Here is a 24832-nt window from a genome sequence, read left to right as displayed (position 1 = left end):
GATGCCTAATGGACTTTTTTGGAGTTAATACCATTATTACAATTATTATGTAAAATTATACATCTTTTATTCGGTATTTAAATTAAAAGCAAGGTACACAATTCATAAAATCATGCATTGAAAAGAAAAGATAAAAAATGTAAACATTAGTGTACTGTATGTTCCACATAAAGACAACGTTTTCACAACAAACAAGTAAACAAGTACTGATATTGGTCTTGACGCATTTCGTGAAGCAATGTTTACTTCTTCAGGAGATGATAGAAACTGCAGTATTGTACTTGGTTAAGTTAAATTACTAACATGCACACTATTGTGCATTGCAAAGTTTTACCCAACGTGGGACTCTAAGCTTTATAATATTTCTGTAAAAAGGGAATTCCACCTAAAGTCAAAAATAAAAAGTGATCGATAGATCTTGCAGACAATGCTTTCTTACAACTCTTGGTGACTCCCGTAATAAGGTCTTCCCACATGAGTTCCTTTCTTCTCCCTAGTGCTTCATACACTCACTTCTCTTGCTGCAGGAGATGTGATTTCCTGGTAATGGCTATAATAGAAGTGGGACCTGGAGAACCAGATCTGAGGTATATAAAAAGCTGGTGAGAGATTGAGCACCAACATCTACCCAGAGCTGAATTTTAGGTGGACTGACCCTTTAGAATCTGAAAGACCACAGCAATGTTTTGCTATACTAAAACGTTATATATACCAAGATCTATCTATCTATCTATCTATCTATCTATCTATCTATCTATCTATCTATCTATCTATCTATCTATCTATCTATCTATCTATCTATCTAGCTATCTATCTCTCTATCTATCTGTTCTGTCTATCTATCTGTCTTTTTTGGTCTCATCCAACTAGTTACCTGGTTAGCACATGTGACGTTGCTGAAGCCAGATCCCAGTATGGTTATGGGGTCATGGATTGTTCCAGAGGTCGGTGTAATGCTGGTAATGGAAGGTGAGTAACAATTGGAGTACCCGAACCAGATAGAATAGTTACGTGCTGTACTATCTAGCTGTGGACAAATAGGTTCTGGAGCGGCACAGTCAGCAGTTGGTGAAGGTGAAAGGGAAACTGCAGAAACACAAATAAAAATTAAACAAAGAACAATACACACAAGTCTGATAATATACTGTATATACTGTATACAATTTTTTTTACAAATTTGCACCTTTTGAATAAATAGATTTAATCTGAATTTCTGCTTGTATGTCTACTGGCTCAATTCACAAAGCTTCACACAAGGAGAAGAATTGAGTCTCATGTAATGGGTACAATAAATGAAAAAAAAATAGAGTGACAAACAGAACAGAATGATTCCTAATTGTAGTAGTGCAGAGGCCAATGCCTCTTCCCGCAGGTCCTTATTTATGGCAGGAAATAAATATGTAGCTGGAGTTTGGATCCTTTGCCAACTCTTGTTGAAATATGTTGTTCGAAGTGGGATGACGAAATGAGTTAGTACTGTCAGAATCCACAGTAAAGCCAGCATTTGCTATAATCCGGAGTTCCCTGGAAAATTACAATTTGCTTCACCTGCAAACCAGGGCCATCTTTAATGGCCCATGCAATTTCACTCTCCACCTGCTTTGAGACATACAATAAATAGCAGCTAGACTTAAAATCAGTTTACTGTATCAGATCAGGTAGACATTGCTGACTGGTTGCTAGAGGTTACAGCACACATTACGGCTCACTGTATAGTTGCTAGAGGTTACAGCACATCATCTCCTCACTGCAGGGGATCATGATATATGAATGCTGCCTTTATTTACATATCAATCCCACCGGCCACAGCTATTTACTTAGTAATGCTGCCACTATTTACATATGAATGCCGGTTATTTATATGTAAACACAGGGTCCGCAGGTGAGTCATCTGTACACAACAATAGGGCAGAGCTGGGCAGCATTAGTACCAGCACTTCACACGGAGATATCGGGACACAGCACAGGACTAAAACTTCAAGGGACAAGGGAATTTAAACTGGGATAGTTGGCAAGTATGAGGCAGCTGCTTTGGGTCCCACAACAATGACAGGGCGCAGGGCAGCTGCCCCTTTTCCCTGCCTCAAAGACAGCCCTGCTGCAAACCCAATTTGCAGCTCAAAGGATCACTTCAATGTACTTAGAGCTTGTAGAGTGCACACCTGGTTCTAAATAGGAAGCTTGCACTCCATTCACTTCCCTTGTGTGACATCACTGACCTAACTTTCTTATCAGTGTAGTACTTAATAAAGATATAAACTAATTTCTTATTGGTCAAGGATGTCACAGGGGGCAGGGAATGTCTTCCTATAAGCTCAAGTGGACCTAAAATGAGATTGCTATTTAATTATCAGGTGTCTATGTTCCCTTTGGAGCGCGGAATTCCAAATGGAGAAGCCCACTGCCACTTTTGTCCATGGTAAGAGGCTCTTTAAGTCAATTGAAACTGATTCACTATAGCACTCATCTCTTGTAGTGAGTACAACAGTGTTAGGCAAATATTAGTCTGGTTACAAAATTACTTACCTGGCACATAATCAGCCTCAAATCCTCCAACTGTCACCTGTACTGCACTGATAGTTTCTTTGAGTGGTGAGACATAGACCACCCCCTGCATGTATAATGTCTGTCCATCATTGACGTAACCACTGCTGTAGTAATAGGTTCCTGCAGATGTGAACTTGTAGGAAAAGACACCTGAGACCAAGAAAACACTGTTAAAGCATCACCATACAAACTAAATGCAATTCCCACTAGGATAGAATTGAAATGTTATGTATATTTTAAATAATTTGTATAATCATGTCTCAAATGTATGTCTATATCTCCCTCTCCCCCTCCATAATATGTGCCAGCATTCTTTTTTTTTTTATTACACTTTTTTTTGTAACAAGAAAAGGCTTTTATTACACTTGTGACATCATCACCAGCGTGGAAAAAGATGCCCCCCCTCCATCCTCCCCAGAACTATACCTTTAAAGAGCCCTTTCCTTACTTATAAAATGTGGGCAGGTTCAGGGGACTCAAGCAGTAGTATGGTTTTTCTGGGAAAGAAATTAACAGAAACTTCCTGCTACAGATACAGAAACTAGCCTGGTGATCCTACCAGAAATCCAGTGTCACTGCTGCACTGAAATCCCAAAAAGTGTTATCAGCCCTGCCTAAGGTCCCATGCACACTAGGTGTTTCGCCCCGGCGAATGGCGCTCTGGCATTTAGCAAATTTATGCATAATATGGTGTGAGCACAGATACTAATGCACTTTATTTTTGAACAAGAATACGTTTAGATACTTATAAATACATTGGGATTTATGTTAATATTTTGAAATTGGCACTAATCACAGGGTTTAAATTATACTATTATTATCTAGCTACAAATACAAATTTGCTTTGCAGCTATTAAGCACAGCACAGCTGGTGCCATCAAGAATATTCCCCATTCAGTCAAAAATACAACAGATAGTTTGTTGTGTAATAATGGATGAACTGCATACAAACCTGATTGCACTCGAGGTCCACTGTTGAAGGCATTGCCATCATAGGAAAGGTTGCCAGGACCTGACACTGAAAATACTCTATATCCAATACCCATTATTAAGGGCTGAGAGTTCCATGTCCAGACTACAGTGTCACCTACAGATATATCCAGCCTTGATGGAGACCAAGCATAGCCAGCTCCGTATTCTGAAATCAAAATGTGGATATTACTAGATGCAAATGTTTCACAACAAAGAAGATACATGTGCAAGAATATACTGCAGAGTAACTATTTACCTGTTATTCACCATTCTCCCCAGAACAGGAGAATAGTGATCACTAGACCCAAATTTAACCAAGTAGCAACAGTGTTCTTTTTACAAGAATATCTCACTTACTGTGCGTAATATATCTGACATGGGCGGCACAGTGGTGTAGTGGATAGCACTTTCGCCTAGCAGTAAGAAGGGTCGCTGGTTCGAATACCACCCATGACACTACCTGCCTGGAGTTTGCATGTTCTCCTTGTGCCTGCGTGGGTTTCCTCCGGGTACTCCGGTTTCCTCCCACACTCCAAAGACATGCTGGTAGGTTAACTGGATCCTGTCTAAATTGTCCCTAGTATGTATGAATGTGAGTTAGGGACCGTAGATTGTAAGCTCCTTGAGGGAACGACTGATGTGAATGTACAATGTATATGTAAAGCGCTGCGTAAATTGACAGTGCTATATAAGTACCTGAAATAAATAAATAAATAAAAATAAATTCCAGGAAGCGTGTAAGAAACTAAAGATTTATGGGCCATGTAGGCAGATGCTGTCTACTTTCTCCACTGTAGGTGGTGCCCTTCAGCGGTGGCACTGCAGTTGGTGAGGAAGTCAAGATGAACACAGTTCCTCTATGGAGCAGCCATCTTGGGTCAGGCAGAGCCTATTTAAGGCCCTGGCTCCCAGGTTTAGCATGCATGTGTGAGCTGGTAGAGTAGGAACAGGTACGCTGCCTGGTAGGGATAGTATTAGTGGCAGGGAATAGTTCCTGACGAGTAGGCAAAGCGTAGGGCTTGCAACTTCTTTGGACACCTGTCTGATAGGCATGAGATGGCCAGGCTGCATTCTTCCCCTCTCCACAGACACAGGCAGTTTGGCTGCATTCTGCTCTCTCTAAATGCTGTTGGAACTGTGACTGTTTCTGGTTGGGCTGCCTTCCTACTGGGTTGTTTGTGAACTGTTTTTGCATGATTTAAATACAAGTTCTTTCATTGCACAGGGACTGAGTTTGTAGTTCCACCCCACCTATCAGCATCCAACAAACTTCTGGGAATGTGAGATGGCTGCACACCCAGCAGCATCCTGTGGTTCCAACACAAAAGCAGGAGGAAGGAACCATGGCATGCAGCAGGGGACCAATACCCTGGCACTCTTAGAGGTGTAATAAATGCTGAAGACTTTTGATCAATATAAGTTCTTCAAGAGTGCAAAGATTTGTGGTACAGGCAGCTGACAGGTAAGTATTAAACTTTTTTTTCACAGAGAGCTATTTTGTTAAACTTTCTACTGGGGTGATAGAATTACTTATTTATGGGGTTCCCATCTCTCCAAAAGTCTTATATCACATGGAAGTATTCCAAATAGCTTTGTGTGGCCACTCTCTCCTACCGTACTTAAGACCTCTGGTTATGCACTGTATATACCAGGGGTATCTTTCCATAATAAGCAGTTTCACATTGGCACATTAAAGTTTTAAAGGTGCAAGAAAATATAGAGCTAACAAAATGTGTGCACAAGTGCTGAGTGCAATAATCAAATAGTATAAATAAATATTCCAAGTCCAACATAGTGAAATGAATGGATATATAAAGGTGAAAAAATATTTATGTGAGTCTCATATCACAAATCTCAAAAAATGAAAAAATATATATGTAGAAGTTTGCAACAATGAAGTGATGACCTTCCAACGTGCAAGATGCAATATGAAACCTCAACAATCGTGAATCCTGAAAGTGAATGAGATTGGATACTCTTACCACAGCAGATGGACCCAAGTGTCAGCGACACCGAATCATAAAAGCCTGGACAACCGAATCAGTGGCTCTCTCGGATGAAGGTGGAAACCCGGAGTCTCCAGTGATGTCTTCAAACGACCTCATGGATCCCGACCAAACTGGAAAGGCAACCATCCAAAAGGAACACCACGACAGCTCTCATCCAAGTACAATGTGTATGAAAAAAGAGGGGGGGGGGGGGCGCTCCAATAGTGTAGCTCAAAAAAGTAGGCATCGATGCCCCTGTAGCCCCATTAGGATGAAACGCGTTGGGCAAGGTTCATCGCTCCTCACATTGCTTTTATTCACCGTGATCACTTTTATCTATGCTTGATGGTTTTAATAAACAACCTCCTTTTTTGACCTACACTATTGGAGCCCCCCCTCTCTTTTTTCATACACATTGTACTTGGATGAGAGCTGTCGTGGTGTTCCTTTTGGATGGTTGCCTTTCCAGTTTGGTCGGGATCCATGAGGTCGTTTGAATACATCACTGGAGACTCTGGGTTTCTACCTTCATCCGAGAGAGTCACTGATTCGGTTGTCCAGGCTTTTATGATTCAGTGTCTCTGACATCCAGGTCAATCTGTTCCGGTAAGAGTATCCAATCTCATTCGCTTTCAGGACTCACCATTGTTGAGGTTTCATATTGCATCTTGCATGTTGGAAGATCATCATTTCATTGTTGTGGACTTCTACATATATATTTTTTCATTTTTTGAGATTTGTGATATGAGACTCACATAAATATTTTTTCACCTTTATATATCCATTCATTTCACTGTGTTGGACTTGGAATATTTATTTATACTATTTGATTATTGCACTCAGAACTTGTGCACACATTTTGTTAGCGCTACATTTTCTTGCACCTTTTGTATTTGAATTTTTGTCACGTTCCTGTGTAGCTGCTGTCACATTTCAGTTTATATTTTTTCTTTTTCTTTTTTTTTTTTTTTTTTCCACATCAGTAAACAGTATTTGGAGGGCTAAATCAGTTTGATGTTCATTAACTGTCGCCTTCTCGTATTTACATCATAGTGGATTATACTTTCAGTTTATATTTTTATTTAGTTATTAGTATTATTCTATCTTCACATTAAAGTTTTAATTTTCATCATAACAGTCACTTATTCAATTATTAATTACTTATTCAGTACAAATACTGATACAATTATGATTGAAAACTAACAAAGATAGATCCTGCCCAAAGGGAGACCTCTGTGCCAGAAGCAGTGTGATTCCTAAATGTGGGCCAAGGTAGAGGAGTCCTCAAGCCTCATTTAAAGAGAAAAAAGTGCATATACATAAAATGATGTTACTGTAATAGTTTTTAACCTTTAAACTAAGGCAGATAAGAATAACTTGATTATAGGCAAGGTCATGCTGTGTAAACGAATACCATTTTCATGTATGTCTCAAATTTAAGAAGAGAACTCTACTCCACTTACGTGCATTGCTTCCTTCGTTGGTGACAGTAAAGATATTTTTAGGTCCCTGAATCACACAGGTCAACTCAGTGTCTGAACTAACAGAGACATTGCATGGGAGGGAGCCTGAGTGTAAGAAATAATATGAAGAGAAATTCTAAATATAATTTTTTTTTTTTAAATTAACACAAATTCTAAATATAAAAAATAAAAGCTTACATCAAGGTTTTGAAAAACAACTAATAGTTTCCATCAAAGAAGTTAAACTTACTACTTATGTATAAAGGTAATGGTAATTCTTTAAGAAAATAAGTAATTTGGCCATTCAGGGAAAAGCAACAGTTGACAGACTATCACCCCACTGATACTCATCTTTTGAGTCCAATTAGGTTTCCTACTTTAAGGCCACTTTCACACTGGGGCGGATTGTAGGCTTTATTGCACTAAAAATAGAGCCTGCAAACCGCCCCTAAACAGCCTCCGCTGTTTGTTCAGTGTGAAAGCCCTAGGGCTTTCACACTGAAGCGGTGCGCTGGCAGGACGGTAAAAAAAGTCCTGCGAGCCGCATCTTTGGAGCGGTGAAGGAGCGGTGTATTCACCGCTCCTAAACCGCTCCTGCCCATTGAAATACCGCAGTAATACCGCGGCTATACGAGGGGTTTTAACCCTTTTTCAGCCGCCAGCGGGGGGGTTAAAACTGCACCGCTAGCGGACGAATACCGCGGTAAAACAGCGCTAAAAATAGCGCTGTTTTACCGCCGACGCCCCCTACCGCCCCAGTTTGAAAGGGGCCTAACTGAAGCCCAGATGAAGGAAGAGTGTTTTATGACTCCCAAAACTTGTTGGGTGTTTTCTAGTTCAAACCAATGAATCATTGTAGACTATTTGTTATTTTGTCAAGTGCTCATTCTATGCATGTTTTTTTTTTTTTTTTTTTTTTTTAGTAACATGCTGGGCTCCTACTGGAGGCTCAGTGAGCTCTTGAATATTTTTTTCTTCTCGCTATTTTATATGAACCAAGAATTAAAGTGATTGTAAACCTTAAAATGTTTTTAGAGATCACTGCTCCCGTTGGGCCAATCTGCCCCTTAATCTTCTGGGGCGCATTAATATGCTAAAGATGATCTATTTACCAAAGTTTAACTACATCTTCAGAAATTGCCCGGTGTGGATACCCCCATCCTTTTTCAAGGAGATAGATAGCTGCATTGGCGCTTTTCTGTGGCAAGGGGCCTACCCCCGGTTGGCCAGACAGACCCTTTGGCTTCCTGTGAGTTGTGGAGGCCTTGCCTTGCCTAACCTATTGGTGTATCACTGGGTAATGGCTATGCTTGTCATGGTAAGATGGTGGCTTGAGCAGTCAAGGGCCAATGCAACGACCTGCCTAGAGGCGACCATAGTGGGCTCTCTTACTGAACTTAGTAATTTGGTGTACAGGGGCCCCTCGGCATACCCCTCCCTCCCGACCTTGACTGGGGCAACCTTGCGGGTGTGGGGCATAGCTAGACGTAGATTTCTGCGTCTTAATAGGTGGTCCCCCTGTTGTCCTCTGTGGGGTAATCCTTCTCTTCCCCACTTCAGGACAATCCCAGACCCACAGCTTTGGGCCCGCTATGGTATCTAAGTGTTGCGTGATATAATACAAGCCGGCTCCCTACTTCCATTTAGTGCCCTAGTTGACAAATTTGGACTTCCGGCATGGATGGCATTCAGATACCACCAATTGCGCCATGCAGCCAGAGCACAGTTCCCAATGCCTCCCAGCCTTGAGGCGGACCCTGTTGAGGAGTTGCTGGCACAGGAATCCCTCAACAAGCCCCTTTCTGTTCTATACCTGGCTCTCCTTCAGACAGACTTGCCTAAAATGGATGCTCTATGGGATAAATGGAAGGCGGATCTGCCTGACTTGGATAGAGAGACCTGGGAGGAGTGTTTTGAAAATAGCTCTAAACTAGTAAGATCCTCTAGGGATAAATTAATACAAACCAAATTTTTACATAGGGTGTACTATACGCCTCAGAGGCTGCACAGAATCTATCCATTACGTTCCCCAAATTGCCCGCATTGTCACTCTCCTGAAGGAACTTATTTCCATATGTTCTGGACCTGTCCCAGGTTGTCGTGGTTCTGGCCTGCGGTGGGAGAGTATCTTATTGTTCGCCTTCAGATGGAGTCTCCCTTAACGGCCGAGCTTGCACTGCTGGGTGTACAAGACGATGAGCAAAGGCCTAGGTATACTAAGATACTGATCCCGCTTCTACTTTTCTATGCAAAAAAATAAAGACCAACCTTGTTGTTAAAAAAAAAAAAAAGTTTTTGCTTTAAAATAACAAACATGTTATGCTTACCTGCTGTGTGCAATGGTTTTGCACAGAGCAGCCCCCGAGTGCCCCATAGCAAGCCACTTGCTATGGGGGCACTTGTGAGTACCAATGGCTCTCGCTGCTGTATCTGAGCCAGAGAAGAGGGAGAGAACTAGGAGAGCCTTGTGCATATCGCTGGATAGAGACCAAGTATGAAGGGCAGGTGGGGAGCTTTGGGATCCTGCAGCTCAGAAGGGTTTTTACTTTAATGCAGAGAGTGCATTAAGGTACAAGTTCTTAAGCCTTTAGAACCACTTTAAGTCCCAGTGCTTCTTGGATGCTTTTTTCAGTGTCAGAGCTCATAGTCTGTCTGTTGGTTTCCTTAGAAATACTAGGTGCTTCTGGGTGTGAGGGACCTTATTTGAGCATCTCCCCTTCTTCCTAAGACGTAGCAATTGAATCTGAGCAGCCAATCATTAGACCGGGACATTATGACATGGGGGAGAAGGTAATTATTAACCCTGTATAAGCTCCAACATGGACTGATACAGAACTTACACAAGGATTGAACCCATGGTTCCCACAGACATATGGAATGGTAGAGGGTCATGGCGAAGGTATCAGTGGGTGGGTGTCCTGTCAAGAGAACCTGTCAATTATCCATGAATGGGATTCTCCTAAATTTGACAAACATGGAAAATTCAACAACTTTGGACAAAGAACAACTATTTGGAACTCTTTGATGGGGAGACGTCCAGAAAACTATGGAGAATCACACATCTAGATGGACATCAATTACTTTAATTCACACGTCTCTCGCAAAGATTTGTTTCAGGACTATGACTGCGTAATATCTGTGTAGGAATAAATAGTGGCGTTCACATCAATGCAATGTACAAATAAAGAAAATAAATGCACTGCCATTGCTGACCTCCTTGGGGAAGTTCTAGTTGCATTGCTACAGAGTTTCTCTTTTTGTAGCTTTCATATACAGTGAACACTGCCCTTCCATCCAGAGACTGGGATTGCCTGCTCTACAAAATTTATTGATTTTCCATAAAAGACACAGACAGCAGATGTAAACGCGTTTCAGCCTTGCGGGCCTTGTTTACTAGTGTAGTGAGTAAGGCCCGCTAGGCTGAAACTCAATTACATCTGCTGTCTGTGTCTTTTATGGAGAATCAATACATTTTGAAGATTTTAAAGAGCAAGCAAGGACCATCTTTTCTCATGATTGTTACTGCTGCTGTGTGACTGCCTTTCCACACCCAGGTAGCTCTAAACAATTTTCTGATCATATTGGGTAGCAGCACCCTACATCTGCTCTATTTTATTGCCTTCTCTACAACTGAAAAAGCTGTAAGCTTGTAATGCCATGTAACAAAGCTTTGTTATCACTTACCTATTTGTATAAGAATATCTTGTGGGTTAGAACTGAATCCAGATCCTCTCAGTGTGACATGAGATCCTCCATACACAGATCCATACTCTGGAGAAATGCTGTTCACATTTAGAATGTACTTTATTGACACCTCAGTGCTGAAATTAGACCAAAAGCCAAGAAGCTTATTATACTGCTCAATATGATGCCTGCTCACTGCCTGCTTTAATGTCATAAATGTTGTACCAAAGCATTTGCTTTGCATCCCCACTTGCTTCATTGAGTCATGTTTGGCAGGGGTACTGCCAACTGAACACCCTGGAAGCAAAGGCTGGGGTGAATCAAAGCAAAACAATCCTGACATGTGAACACCCCCATCCACTGCCTTTGCAATTTAAGGGGGGTGCTAAAAACATGGCTTAACCATGTGCTTTTGACACCCCCCCCCCCAACTGCAGGTCTAATAAGCCCTTAATCTGGAAAGTACTTATGGAAAACACAGGATTCCAAAGAGAAGCTGAGATTTCAGAGAATCCCCAAGAGTTTTCTAAGCCCTTTCCTTCATAGCAGAGGAGAAATAGGTACATTTTGCCCAAATACAGAGAGCACCAAGCAGTAGGTACAATGGTATTTTTGGCACAGTACCTGGAAACTGCATATCCCCAATTGGCCACATGGACCAGGACTGGGTAGGTCCCAGGAGGAAGAGCAGGGAGGACACATGTAATGTTTGTTGGTGTCCACTCTATCTGTTCACAAGATGATGTTCCGATGAACACAGCGTTGTCTGCTGATGCATTGCTAAAGTCCGATCCTAAAATAGTCAGTGTTGTACCTGTAAAAAAGCAGACAATTGTATATACACCTAAACTTTCCATTAACAGAAATCATTTGTTCTGATATGTTTACAGAATATAAACTTGACAAATAAAATATACAGTAAGAAGGAATCAAATGTATGTTCTCACCCAGAACGCTGCTGATGTTTGGGCTGATTCCAGTTATAGTTGGAGCCGAGTCCGAAATGAAACCAAATGCATTCTGTAAGGTGCTATTAAAGCCACCGGTGAAAACAACAACATCAGCCTGTTCAACAGATCCCTGCAAATAAGGTTTGAGAAATGAGTTGTGTGTATACAAGAATAGAATGATATACAGTATATGTTTGAGAATTTTAGAACAGGCAGATGTTATTTAAAACACTGTGTGTGGTTATAAAAAATATTTTGCATAGCAATTCACCCAAAGTGCATGTACATTTGTTTTGTGAGAATGGAGCAAAAAACAAATGTAATGCTGGCCATACACTATACGAAAAATCGGCCGAACCCATTTTCAAAAAACAAACATTCGGCCGTGAGAGCAAACGCTAGTGCCATCATGTAATGGCCGATAAATCGTTCAGTGGACATAAATTATTCAATTTTTTTGTTAATTTTTATACATATACCCAGTGCAAACAGTTCGGATGGGAAACACATTAACCAATCAATTTATCATTTGTTCGGCAGAAAATTTCCGAACTTGTCCTTCGTTTTTTCGGCTCAAAAACATCCCAATGATTATTGATTTTGGGCCTTTTAACCGATTCAGCCCCGGAAGATTTTACCCCATTCCTGACCAGAGCACTTTTTGCGATTCGGCACTGCGTCGCTTTAACTGACAATTGCGCGGCCGTGTGACGCTGTACCCAAACAAAATTGACGTCCTTTTTTTCCCAGAGAAAATTGTGTACTGTCCGTGATACTTTTTTTATTTGCACTAACATACAATTTTTCAGGACAAGCTTTCGGGGTATGTCCCCTTCTTCAAGGTCCAAGCAGTACTGCTTGGACCTTGAAGAAGGGGACATACCCCGAAAGCTTGTCCTGAAAAATTGTATGTTAGTGCAAATAAAAAAAGTATCACGGACAGTACACAATTTTCTCTGTCACAATTGCACTAATACGGCTACAACAAATCAAGCTTTTTTTCCCACAAATAGAGCTTTCTTTTGGTGGTATTTGATCACCTCTGCGGTTTTTATTTTTTGCGCTATAAACAAAAAAAGAGCGACAATTTTGAAAAAAGCAATATTTTTTACTTTTTGCTATAATAAATATCCCCCAAAAATATATGAAAAAACTATTTTTTTCCTCAGTTTAGGCCGATATGTATTCTTCTACATTTTGTTGGTAAAAAAAAAAAATTGCAATAAGAATATACTGATTTGCGCAAAAGTTATAGCGTCTACAAAATAGGGGATAGTTTTATGGCATTTTTATTATAAATTTTTTTTATTAGTAATGGGGGCAATCTGAGGTTTTTATCGTGACTGCGACATTATGGCAGACACATCAGACACTTTTGACACTATTTTGGGACCATTGTCATTTATACAGCGATCAGTGCTATAAAAATGCTCTGATTACTGTGTAAATGACACTGGCAGGAAAGGGGTTAGACACTAGGGGGCGATCAAGGGGTTAAGTGTGTCCTAGGGAGTGATTCTAACTGTGGGGGGGATGGACTACCACTGACATGACAGAGATCACTGCTCCCGATGACACAGAGCAGTAGATCCCTGTCATGTCACTAGGCAGAATGGGGAAATGCCTTGTTTACATAGGCATCTCCCAGTACTGCAACTCCGTGACACGATCGCGGGACACCGGCGGACATCGAGTCCGCGGGACCCGGGGGGAACGGTTATGCTGTACGCGGCCCGCTAGCCCCGCCAATTAAATGGGACGTACAGGTACGCCCATTTGCCCACTGCTGCCATTGTGCCAAAGTATATCAGCGCGCAGCGGTCAGTAAGTGGTTAACTGACCGAGAAACAAACGAACTGTCTAAATGACTGAATTTCGGCTAAGTTTTCGTATAGTGTATGGCCAGCATTAGGCTATATTCTGTGCTGGTCAAATGTTGTTAATTGATATAAAATCAAAAATACTGTATATGGCCTCTAGGTGGTGTGTCATTTCCTTTGATACTTAGTCCCACAGTTTTGACTTAATAGACCCTTATCCAGGAAAGAAGGCCAAGTCCAGTTATGTTAATCAATATATTTATTTTAAAACACGTGTTTATATAGCACCGGCAATTTATACAGCGCTTTACATATATTGTACATTCAGATCAGTCCTTGCCCTCACAGGGATAACAATCAAGAGGTCCCGACCTCACATACACATACCAGGGTCAATTATCCTACTTGCATTTCTGGAGTGTGGGAGGAAACTCACACAAGCATGAATATGCAAACTCCATGCAGGTAAGGTTATGGTTGGGATTTGAATTGATGATCCCAGCACTGCAAGGCTGAAGTGCTAAGCACCTAACTACTATGCTGTATAAAAATTCTTACATCCAAGTGTCTAAGGAAAAAAAAGTGTTTGGGGTCCACTTATAAAAAAATTGCTACACCAATGCCTCACAGCCATGTGTATTTCCTATGATTATCACCTCCATCTAGTGGCTATTACGTGATATTTTTTCTGTTTGTGTAAATTACACATATTAAGACACATAGCGGGAATTATTTGCGACAGCTGTGCAAATGCCTCAGCATTCGCACATCAAATCTTTTCATAGATATACCCCAAATTTGCAAAAGTCAGGGCATCCACTAATATTTTCAGTTTTATTATATCTTAGCAATATGTAAAAAAGAAAGGATGATTCTGTTAGGTTGCTAAAGTCAGTGCGAAGTTCTTTCTCTAGACAGTGAGCCTATACTAAAAGAATAGGAAGATTGGCTGAAATCATTTTCACAATAATGAGCTGCCCTTTATTGGCTACCTTGAGTGATTGAAGCTGTAGTTTAGGTATAGCTTTTTTTAATTGCATTGGTCCAGCTTATTCTGCTGACTAAATCATGTTTTTCACCCTCTACTTACCGCTGAAGTCCTGCACTGAATCATAGTCAGGTTGATGAAGTTAACAGCGCAGACATCGCCACCAATTTCTACCGCAGAGTCACCACCAAATCCCCTGCCGTGAATTGTTACCAGTGTGCCCCCTGGTGGTAGAAGGCAGATTAAACATCACACTGAATGCATACAGCTACTGATGATTTGTATTTTATTTTATAAAGTGTTGTTTTATAATACAGACATGGCAAGAGTATACATTTGCTAGCATTCTGGATTGTTTGTTTTACATTATTGTATACATTTCTGATATGTCACCAACTGACAACAAAAATGCAATACTTAAAAAAAAAAGTTGTTCATTTTATCATTAAAAAAAGCAGTGACCATACTGTCAAGTAATTCTGCCCAGGCTAAGATGATGTCATCAGTCTGCAACAGTCAGAAGCAACATTTTCATACTTAGGCTTCATGCACACTGAAGCTCAAAAAAGCTTTTTCTGGACGCCAGATTGCTGGCAGAAAACACTGGTTGAAAAACTTGCTTTTAACAGCGTTTTGTACTAGTGTTTATGAGCGTTAGCGTTTATGGGCGTTTTTAATAAAAATACACAGAGGACACTCCAAAAATCCCACAATACATTCCAAACTCCCACAATGCATTGAAAAAATAGAACGCCGAACGCCAATTAACACGCGTTTATGAGCGTTTATCGCATTTGGTGTTTTTTGGCGGTGAAAAATGGCACTTTGAACGCGAATTTCTGGCGTTCAGAAAAAAGCCCATAAACTCCACTGCTCATTAAAGCTAACAAAACGTCCATGTTAGCATGGACACATAGGCTAACATAGAGTGGAGTTCATGGGCTTTTAAGAAAAACGCCCAAACTCCAATAAACTGCTCCAGTGTGCATGGAGTCCGTGTCCCTGCTAGGGAGATTCACTCTCATTTTGTCATATTTACCACTATCACTGAAAGTGAAAGAAAATCCCAAATTTTGGATTGCCACCAGAACAGGAGTAGAAGAGAAATCTTCCAATGGGGGTACTAGTTCTGTTGAAAAACAGAAATGTTATCGATTTCGGGGGGTTCCTCTCACTTCCTGTTGTGGTTATGGTAGGGAAAGTGAAGGGAAATCTCCCAAATGGGACACAGATGGCAAAAATAAAACTGAAAAAATAAAACTGAAAGTGGTTATAACTCTCCCTTACTCTATTCAAAAGGGAAATAAGGTTTTGCCTTTATTTCTACTTTAAATACATCTCATTTACATTATGTAAGTAATTCCTGGCATGTCACAAATTGACAGCAAAAATGCTATATTCTTTCCTGGGGCTAATCATGTCAACTTACGAATGGGTCAGCTCTACCCCTCCAACCCCACAGGACAACCCTCTGCTCAAATAAAAGGAGGGATTCCCCATACCCCAGCGTTCCTTTTTTATGCTCGCTCCAGGACAGCTCTCCTGCTACTGAAAGAATGAGTGAAGGAAGAATAACGAAAATCTCTAACTCTCCTGCCTGGTTTAGCCTCTCCAGGTGGAAAGCTCCTGGTCAGCGGTAAATTCTCTGCTGATCCATGATGCCCGGGCAGATGTATGCGGCCTAAATGGTGCAGTTGGCAGTCGGTGGTAAGCAGCAGCATGCCCCCCCCCCCCGCTTACCCGGGTGTGTGTGTGGGGGGGGGGGGGTATGTAATTTAGCCTGATTTTATTCCCTTTTTTTGTCTGTAATGCATGCTGCATCTTACTTCATTCAGTGATGTTTCTCTAGATTGAACAAATCCCCATATGGCAGCTGGGATGCTTTTGAGTCCCACAGCAGCTTGGGGTGGAATGAAGGCACCTGTCTGGATGCATTTTGACTATTTGAAGTGTAACTCTACTTTTGTTAATAAAACAAAAGGCTGGCGGATAACTTGTTCATCCTACCAGTAGGTCCTAAAAAAGGGTCAAATGGCCCCACCTAGAATCCTTTCCTCTTGGATGGTTCAAACCATCAGACAAGCATAGGTAGCTTTGGGTCTTTCCCTCCAGAGGGGGTTCATGTGCATTCGACAAGGACGATCAACTTTGTGGGCAAGTCACGCCAGGGTTCCAGTGGAAGTGGTGTGCCAGCTGAAAGTCTCCTAACACTTTCATCAGACATTACCATTTGGACATGATGGATGGCCCTTTCCGGGCTTTGGGCACTTTGGTGCTTGCTTCTGCGCTTTCCGTGTGATATTAATACAGTCCTTTTGCATTCAGGCTGCGTAGTGTCTTGTTTTTCTTTATTTTTCTTGGTCCCGCCCTTTCTTTTCATGCTAGCTATAACCCATTCGTAGGTTGACATGATTAGCCCCAGGAATACAGAAAATTGTTATCATACTTACCATAGTTTTTCTCAGTCTCTGCTCCCCCTGTGATCAGACTGCAACACTGTAGCTTTGTAGTACTGTAAGTCACAAGGTGAGAGGCTGCAGCAGGGGCTGATATGCATCAACATTTGCCAACAAGGCTAAAAATGCAGAGGCACCAGTATTTATATAACTTTGTTATCTCTGAGCACAAATCTCAGTCGAGAAAGTACATAGTGACCCTGGATGATGCCTGAACATCCTTGTGGGGAAAAAAATCAAATGAAGGCATTTTCATGTAAAGGACTGTGAGCTCTGTGAGAGATTATAAATACCTGTAGGTGTTACAGTTACACATTAGTAAACATGCAAGCATTTAACATTACCTGCTGAGCTTCCTGCCGATGGTATGATAGATGAAACAGACAGCTCTTGGGTAAGGGTCAGGTTTCCACCGGAAAACTGTGCCAGCCCAACCCCTGCGATGTACACTGTGATCGGGAAGGTCCCCGCACTTGCCTTCTGTACCAGACATCTGATCTCATTGGCTTAAGATAAAAAAAAATGAAAAATTCCAGTATTATACACATGGACAAATCAGGGAGCAGGAGACCTTTCTAATATTTTTGAAATTCACAAGGCATTTGATAACATTACTGTAAATTATAAACAAATATATACCGCGCTGTCTATAAAAGAAAAAAAAAAAAAACTAAAGCAGCCAGCACAGCAGTGGATAAAGTTGCAAAAATGACAAATGTCCAGCGCTTATGTGATCATATAAACCATAACAAATAATATGAGTACAAAAAACGTGAATAATAAATGATGTGCTCAAAAAAACTCCAAGCAGTCCTCTATTATGACATGTGATGTCTATAAACAGAGGAACTTGGACGTGTGATGTCCAAGAAAGAAAAAAGTCAGTGACAAGCTTCAATCATGTGTGATGATAATCCTCAACCACATGTGGATATATCGATAGTCTTTAACTTCAAATATGTATGATGTAATAACAGTTGATAGTAGATCCACCACCAAAGACACCAGAAGCTGCTTACCTGAGGGAAGTGCAATTTCAATCAAACGGAGCTGCCACTTGTTATGGGGGTAACCAGTATCTATAAATACTCAGCCAGTACAGTGGTCCAGCACCCCAGATGATGACTTCTAAGTCGAAACGCGTCGGGAGGATATGCTGAGACCACTGTCTTCTTTTATACAAGCTCTTGATTTTACTGCTAAACACGTGAGTGTATTTTCTTTGCTTTTCATGAATTAAAATTTCCATACGGAGTTACGCTATATGCCTTCCTCTTTCTTTTCATGGTGGGACTGACTGCCTATATCTACTGAGTCCATCCACACCTGTTCGGAGGTCCATCTGGAGGTCATATTTGGATAGAGCATCTGATCCCCTTGGTATATTATACCACAAAGCTTGATTGACTCACTAGGTGTACCCCTATTTGAGTTCAATCCCTCAGGTAAGCGGCTTCTGGTGTCTTTGGTGGTGGATCTACTATCAACTGTTATTACATCATACATATTTGAAGTTAAAGACTATCACTATATCCACATGTGGTTGAGGATTATCATCACACATGATTGAAGCTTGTCACTGACTTTTTTCTTTCTTGGACATCACACGTCCAAGTTCATCTGTTTATAGACATCACATGTCATAATAGAGGACTGCTTGGCGTTTTTTTGAGTACATCATTTATTATTCATGTTTTTTGTACTCATATTATTTGTTATGGTTTATATGATCACATAAGCGCTGCACATTTCACCCAATTTGTCACAAGGCATTTGATAGCCTATCATGGCCATATCTAAAGACACTATTGACAACTTGGGGACTTGGCCCTCACTTTCTCTCATGGGTTACAGCTCTTTATGACAACCCTAGAACATTCGTTCAATATGCAGGCTTCCTGTCCTCTTTTCTCCGATTAGCAGAGGCTCAAGGCATGTGTGTCCCCTCTCATCTCTACTGTTTGCCCTTGCAATGGAACCCCTAGCCTTATCTATTAAAGTCAAACTGGATGTTTGGGGAATAGAAGTTGCAGGATATCAACATAAAGTCATTCTATTTGCAGACAATGTCTTATATTATTCCTCACAAATCCAATGATTCCCTCTCTAATTTGACCCATATATGCACAGACTTTTCTTCTCTCTCGGGATTATGTGTAAACAAGTCCATGTCCAAGAATATCTCCCTTGCACCTGGCCAACTTTGATATCTTCAGTTAGCTATCCCCTACCAATGGATACAGGATAAATTGCCCTATATATCTCACACCATCCTATGAAAGTTTATATGCAACAAACTTTGGGTCCTTCATGCGTTGAACCATGACAATTCTCGAATCGTTGAAAAAGTACCAGTTTATGGTTGGAGATGAAGATTTCCAAGCTCCTCTACCCTTTTAGATCTCTCCCTGTCTACATCCCTCTACACATTTTAAAAACTATGCAGATGTATCAAATATATTTGGCAGGATGCTAGGGCTAGTGTCTCTTAGAAAATTCTGTTCCATCCACGCCTTCAAGGGGATTTAGTGGTGCCACAGATTTTCAGCTATTATTATGTGACACAAATTATCTGCTAGCAGCAAACCATGCAGTAACCAACACCCCCTTGTGGGTAAGCATAGAAGCGTAAAAAGGTAAAACACATACAGTAGAAGCTTACCTACTAGCCTAATAATAATAATAATAGCTGTGGATACTATATTGTGGATCACTCCTGATAGGTGAAATCCAATAACTAATCCGATTTCTAAACATTCTTTAAGGATGTGGGACTTGGCAAAATACTCGGGTAGATTAACATCTCCTCATATGCTATTAGCTACCCTGCTTCATAGCCCTACTTTTGGCTCCAGTTACGAGGAGCCCAGGATGGTGGACAAGACAGGGCTTTCACTGAATATACGACCAGCCCTCTATTAAGGATATGTTAAGCTTTAACACATTGCAGGCTTCCTATAAGGCCTCCGACATGTAATTAAAATAAAACTGTGCTGAAACATACATACATGATTCACCACTCACTGCCTTTAAACATACCTGTTGCCATGACCCCTTCTCCAAAGTTATGCTGTAACTAATCTATAAATCACTATTGGATTGCAATCCTGTAGAACATACATTGTAAATTTCTCAAAGTAAAAAAGATTTGGGTTCCTCTTTGGAACAATATAATTGGTCCAGATCTGGTATACTATCGTGCACGGTTCACTGAAGGGCTCTTTCTGGAAACTAATTATAAACTCCTTCTGTGCTGGTATATGGTACCCTCCCCGATAGCTACATTTGCGCAGGGTGCATCCAACCGTTGTTTGAGGAGTTGTGGCTTAACTGACACTTTAATTCATGTGCATGGGTATGAGGCATGGATTCCAATGGCGGGGGTGTATTTTTTTGAAGCACGTTATTAGAGCTAGAGGCTCTAATAGGCTTCAAAACAGTGTGGGCTCGGGGCACAGAGCACTGCACCATGATCCCACCCAGTTGTGTGACTTTAGCGAATGAATATTTGCCATTCTGCCTTATCCTCCTCCCGGCCAATCAGATAGCCCCTATTGGCCAGGGAGTCTTGGGACTCCCTGGCCAATCGTGTCTTAGGACACACTTCTGGTTTCTATTCGACCAGAAGGAGAATGCCTGTGTGTTCGCCGGAGCTGCCCTGGCTCTTCCTTCTCCTTGCCTCCATGCCTCCTTGCCTCCGTGCCTCACCAGCCGCTATTGATCTCCAGCATATGGTAATGGGATAGAGTTTCCCCAAAAACTCTTATGAAGCCCTACTGAATTTAAAACCTTTTGCTTGCACCAATAAAGTTTAAATTGGTGCCATTTATTTTCACCATGGCCAAACAATCCTTGATGAGAGTGTGGAAATCCTGGGGTTCCCACACTTGCACAGGTCAAACGGAACATCATAAACAGAAAACATTCCAATACTAGTCAAATTCCTTCTTGTTTTTTAACACGTATGGTTATTGGTTGTGTTGGTTTTCTGCCATTGCTTACATTGTTCATTAAATGACTTACCGGTAATATTAAGAATGGGGCAGGTAATGTTGCCAATAGTAACAGATGTGGTATCATTGCCAATACTGTTTGAGAATCCAGTTCCATTTATTATAAGGACTTCAACATCTCCATTCCACTCTAAAATAAAGTGTTCAAAAATAATTTTGTCTGCAAAATTAGCAATTCTTTGGACATATATAATATTGCAATGTATATAATTCTGGGTCATCATGTAATATTAAATATTAAACACTAGTTTTAGCTTGTTTGTATTATGGACATGATTATTGTGGTCACTAAGACCAATGATGGGATTTTTATTGAAGTCATGGACACCAATGCTGGGGGTTATTGTTGCAACCACTGACACCAATGCTGGGTGGTTTTATTGCAGCCATTTATACCAATGATGTGTGCATTGCAGTAACAACATTTTTGGGCATTAAAGCAGAACTTCACTCTCTCAATCAACACTTATAATTGTAACCCTTATGCTGCTAGCATTAGAAAATAGATAGGAAAGTATATCATATTAACTTGTTTTAACCTCTTCCCATCCCGTGTATAGTCCAATGACGGCCACAAGGTGGCTCTCTTGTCCGGGGCGGTCGTCATATGACGTCCTCGGCTTTCCGGCCGCTAGGGGGTGCGCGCCTGCCGCATCACTCCGTAGCCGATGCGAGTGCCTGGTGGCCGCGATGTCCGCCAGTCACCCGCAAATGCCAGTCACAGAGCAGGGACATGGATCTGTGTGTGTAAACACACAGATCCACGTCCTGTCAGGGAGAGGAGACCGATCGCATGTTCCCAGTACAGAGGAACACCAATCGCTCACCTCCCCCAGTCAGTCCCCTCCCCCCACAGTTAGAATCACTCTCTAGGTAACACACTTAACCCCTTGATCGCCCCCTAGTGTTAACCCCTTCCCTGCCAGTGATATTTATACAGTAATCAATGCATTTTTATAGCACTGTTCGCTGTATAAATGTGAATGGCCCCAAAATAGTGTCAAAACTGTCTGATCTGTCCGCCAAAATATCGCAGTCCTGACAAAAATTGCTGATCGCTACCATTACTAGTTAAAAAAAAAAAAAATGCCATAAATCTATCCCCTATTTTGAAGGTGCTATAACTTTTGCGCAAACCAATCAATATATGCTTATTGCAATTTTTTTTACTAAAAATATGTAGAAGAATACATATCGGCCTAAACTGAGGAAGAAATATATATATTTTTTTAATTGGGATATTTATTATAGCAAAAAGTAAAAAATATTGTGTTTTTTCAAAATTGGCAGTCTTTTTTTGTTTATAGCACAATAAATAAAAAATGCAGAGGTGATCAAATACCACCAAAAGAAAGCTCTATTTGTGGGGAAAAAATGATCAAAATGTCATATGGGTACAGTGTTGTATGATCGCACAATTGTCATTCAAAGCGTGATAGTGCTGAAAGCTGAAAATTGGCCTGGGCAGTAAGGGGATAAAAATGCCCTGTATTGAAGTGGTTAAACTTATTTTTTTACATTTATTCAGTTATTTCCTGGTTTACAGGCCTAGGCAAATGATGTCTTACATCCCAGGAGTCTTCAGGAGGGAAGGAGAGGTTTTCTCAGCTAAGCACACCTTTCTGTCTGAGTTAAGGGCAGATGGATTCCAATAAGTAAATGCTACATGAATCATCTGCTTTTACTCAAGATGGCCACAGCCAGAAATGCTAGGTTGTATTTATTCAAAGTGATTTCTTAGTAATAATGCATGGAGACAAATTAAATTGGATGGATTAAAATGGATTACAGTAAATTGCGTTTTTGGTTTGTGGTGCTCAGATGCAGTGTAGTGTCTGCTTTAAAGAAGAGATCCAGTCCCCCCAAATTACTTAAAGGTCAGCAGCTACAAATACTGTAACTGCTGACTTTTATTATAAGGACACTTACTTGTCCAAGGATCCAGCAATGTCCTCACCCGGGCCGATTCTTCAATTGGCTTTGTGTGCTGGTGTTTGCATCTTAGGATGCAAACAAGTGGAACTTCCCCTTTTGGGTGAAATTCCACTTAAAGGTGTGTTAAAGCCTACTCATTTTGGATAACTAACTTTTACTAACCTCAATGCACTAATGACTCCAATTTCTCTTCAGTGTGCATTGTAGTACTGCATTTTTTGGGCTCTAAAGTGTGTTAAAGCCCATTCATTTTGGATGACTAACTTGAAGCACTGCACCTCAATGCACAAAAATGTGTTGCAATTGTGTGGCCCTCTAGAAGTGTCGAGCACCATTTAAGACTCTTTTCTATTTTTATTTTTTCTATTTTTTTTACATTGACCACCATTGCTCTTGTGACTGCGAGTAACATCCTTATGGGGTGCTTCTGTGTAACCACAGAGGGGTATCAACTGTAGCACAATATGGTCAAAAATCAAATCTCAATCATGTCTAGCGCAAAGGTAGCCCATGTGAAGAATGAATGGCAAATGTGAAACACAATAGGCTCAGTTCAGAAAGCTAACACACCAGGATAAGAATCCTCATTTTCAAAAAAGTCACATAGTTGAAAACAGAGTGCCGTAGGCTGGAGTTAAAGCCCAACTCTGGGCACAAGAAAAAAAAAAGTTTTGCAGTGGGGCCTCCCCCTACTTCAAGGGTTAAATGCTTGATTTTGCCTAGGGGTAGAGGAATAAAGGGTAATACTTACTTTATACCTTGCCCCAACTGGGTCCTTCCGTTAGTGCAACCAGTCCAGCGCTGCTGCCTCTCTAAGGCACTCCCAGGCACACTTCTGAATGCACCACAAACAATACAGGGTCAATAGAACTGCATTGTATGTGATGAAACTGAGGAACTGCCCACAGCATGGGGAGCCATAGGATGGAAAGGACAGCATTGGGGCTAGCTGGAGTGGTGGTATGATAATGCAGACTTTTCAACTCCCCCCTAAACCAAACAAGGATTTTTTTTCTTCCAGGCAAATAGTACAGAAGATATGTGGATACTCTACCTGTACTAATAGAGCTTATTTCTGGAGTTTCCAACACATTCCAGGTGTAACCACAGTCCCCAGTACAATGGGATGGAATTCCATTGATGTAGACTTCAACCTGTTGAATGATGAGATGTAATCTGTTATAAGTGGAGAGAGGTCACTATAGAATGTCTATGCATGTTATGGCTTTGCCTTTCAATTTAGTCAATGAATTGTCAGATTTGATTGTCAATTGTCTGATCTTTTGCAAAGTTGGCCATACATGTGTAGCGCTACTCCCATTGGAGTCAACGGATAGGATGGATTCTTTGCCTTGACCTTCTTAAGAACCTAAGCCCCTCTGACACACTTTGTTAAGTGTACAAACATACAATATCACAGGAAGTCACCGAAAGTAATACTTAGTACTCAATAGTAGTGTGATATTAAAGAAAAGGCACCAAACCACATAATAAAGGCAAATGTAATTTGTCACCCAATATGGTTGGTAACTAGGCAAGCATAAAAAGGATCAACAATGGTAATAACACAATTTAGCATACAACGTGATTAACAGTAAGGACTAGGCATACTATGACATTTTGGGGTTAATTTACTAAGAATAAAGAGAAGACATAAATGTTAGACTCCTAATTGCACCTAATTGAAACAATTAAGACTTAGATGTGGAGAACGAAGCACCATCAAATAGGTGAACACCTATTAGTAAATGTCAAGTCAGGATAGTCACTTTTCCATAATAGAATATGCTAAATATGGTCTCTAGAGAGTGTAGGACTGAATGATTTAGCCAAGATCCCATTAGCGTGTAAAAAGAAACAATTGGCAAGTTTGATGTTTTGTTTGTCTGCTTTCGATACTAAATATATTAGTTTTCTTTCCTGTTTTGTAGTGTTTTTTTTTTTTTTACATTTTCGCAAACTAATTGATTTTTTCATGAATAATGCATACTTTTTTTCTAATGTTAAATATATCCA

General features: G+C 40.8%; 1 protein-coding gene across 1 annotated transcript in view; it reads right to left on the bottom strand.

Annotated features, from left to right (window-relative positions):
• Window positions 1-24832, bottom strand: part of LOC141146079 (fibrocystin-L-like) — a 491542-nt gene that overhangs the window by 187811 nt on the left and 278899 nt on the right. Inside the window, exons 30-40 of the mRNA XM_073632839.1 lie at window positions 23871-23970; window positions 20892-21011; window positions 17213-17374; window positions 14515-14636; window positions 11590-11734; window positions 11279-11459; window positions 10655-10791; window positions 6971-7075; window positions 3500-3685; window positions 2527-2697; window positions 875-1086 (exon numbers count right to left, since the gene is read on the bottom strand). Of these exons, the coding sequence (XP_073488940.1) occupies window positions 875-1086; window positions 2527-2697; window positions 3500-3685; window positions 6971-7075; window positions 10655-10791; window positions 11279-11459; window positions 11590-11734; window positions 14515-14636; window positions 17213-17374; window positions 20892-21011; window positions 23871-23970 (1641 nt within the window). The remainder of the gene's footprint in view (window positions 1-874; window positions 1087-2526; window positions 2698-3499; window positions 3686-6970; window positions 7076-10654; window positions 10792-11278; window positions 11460-11589; window positions 11735-14514; window positions 14637-17212; window positions 17375-20891; window positions 21012-23870; window positions 23971-24832) is intronic.

Source organism: Aquarana catesbeiana, linkage group LG05, assembly GCF_042186555.1.
Source record: "Aquarana catesbeiana isolate 2022-GZ linkage group LG05, ASM4218655v1, whole genome shotgun sequence".
Taxonomy (NCBI): domain Eukaryota; kingdom Metazoa; phylum Chordata; class Amphibia; order Anura; family Ranidae; genus Aquarana; species Aquarana catesbeiana.
This window is presented reverse-complemented; position numbering and strand designations above follow the sequence as displayed.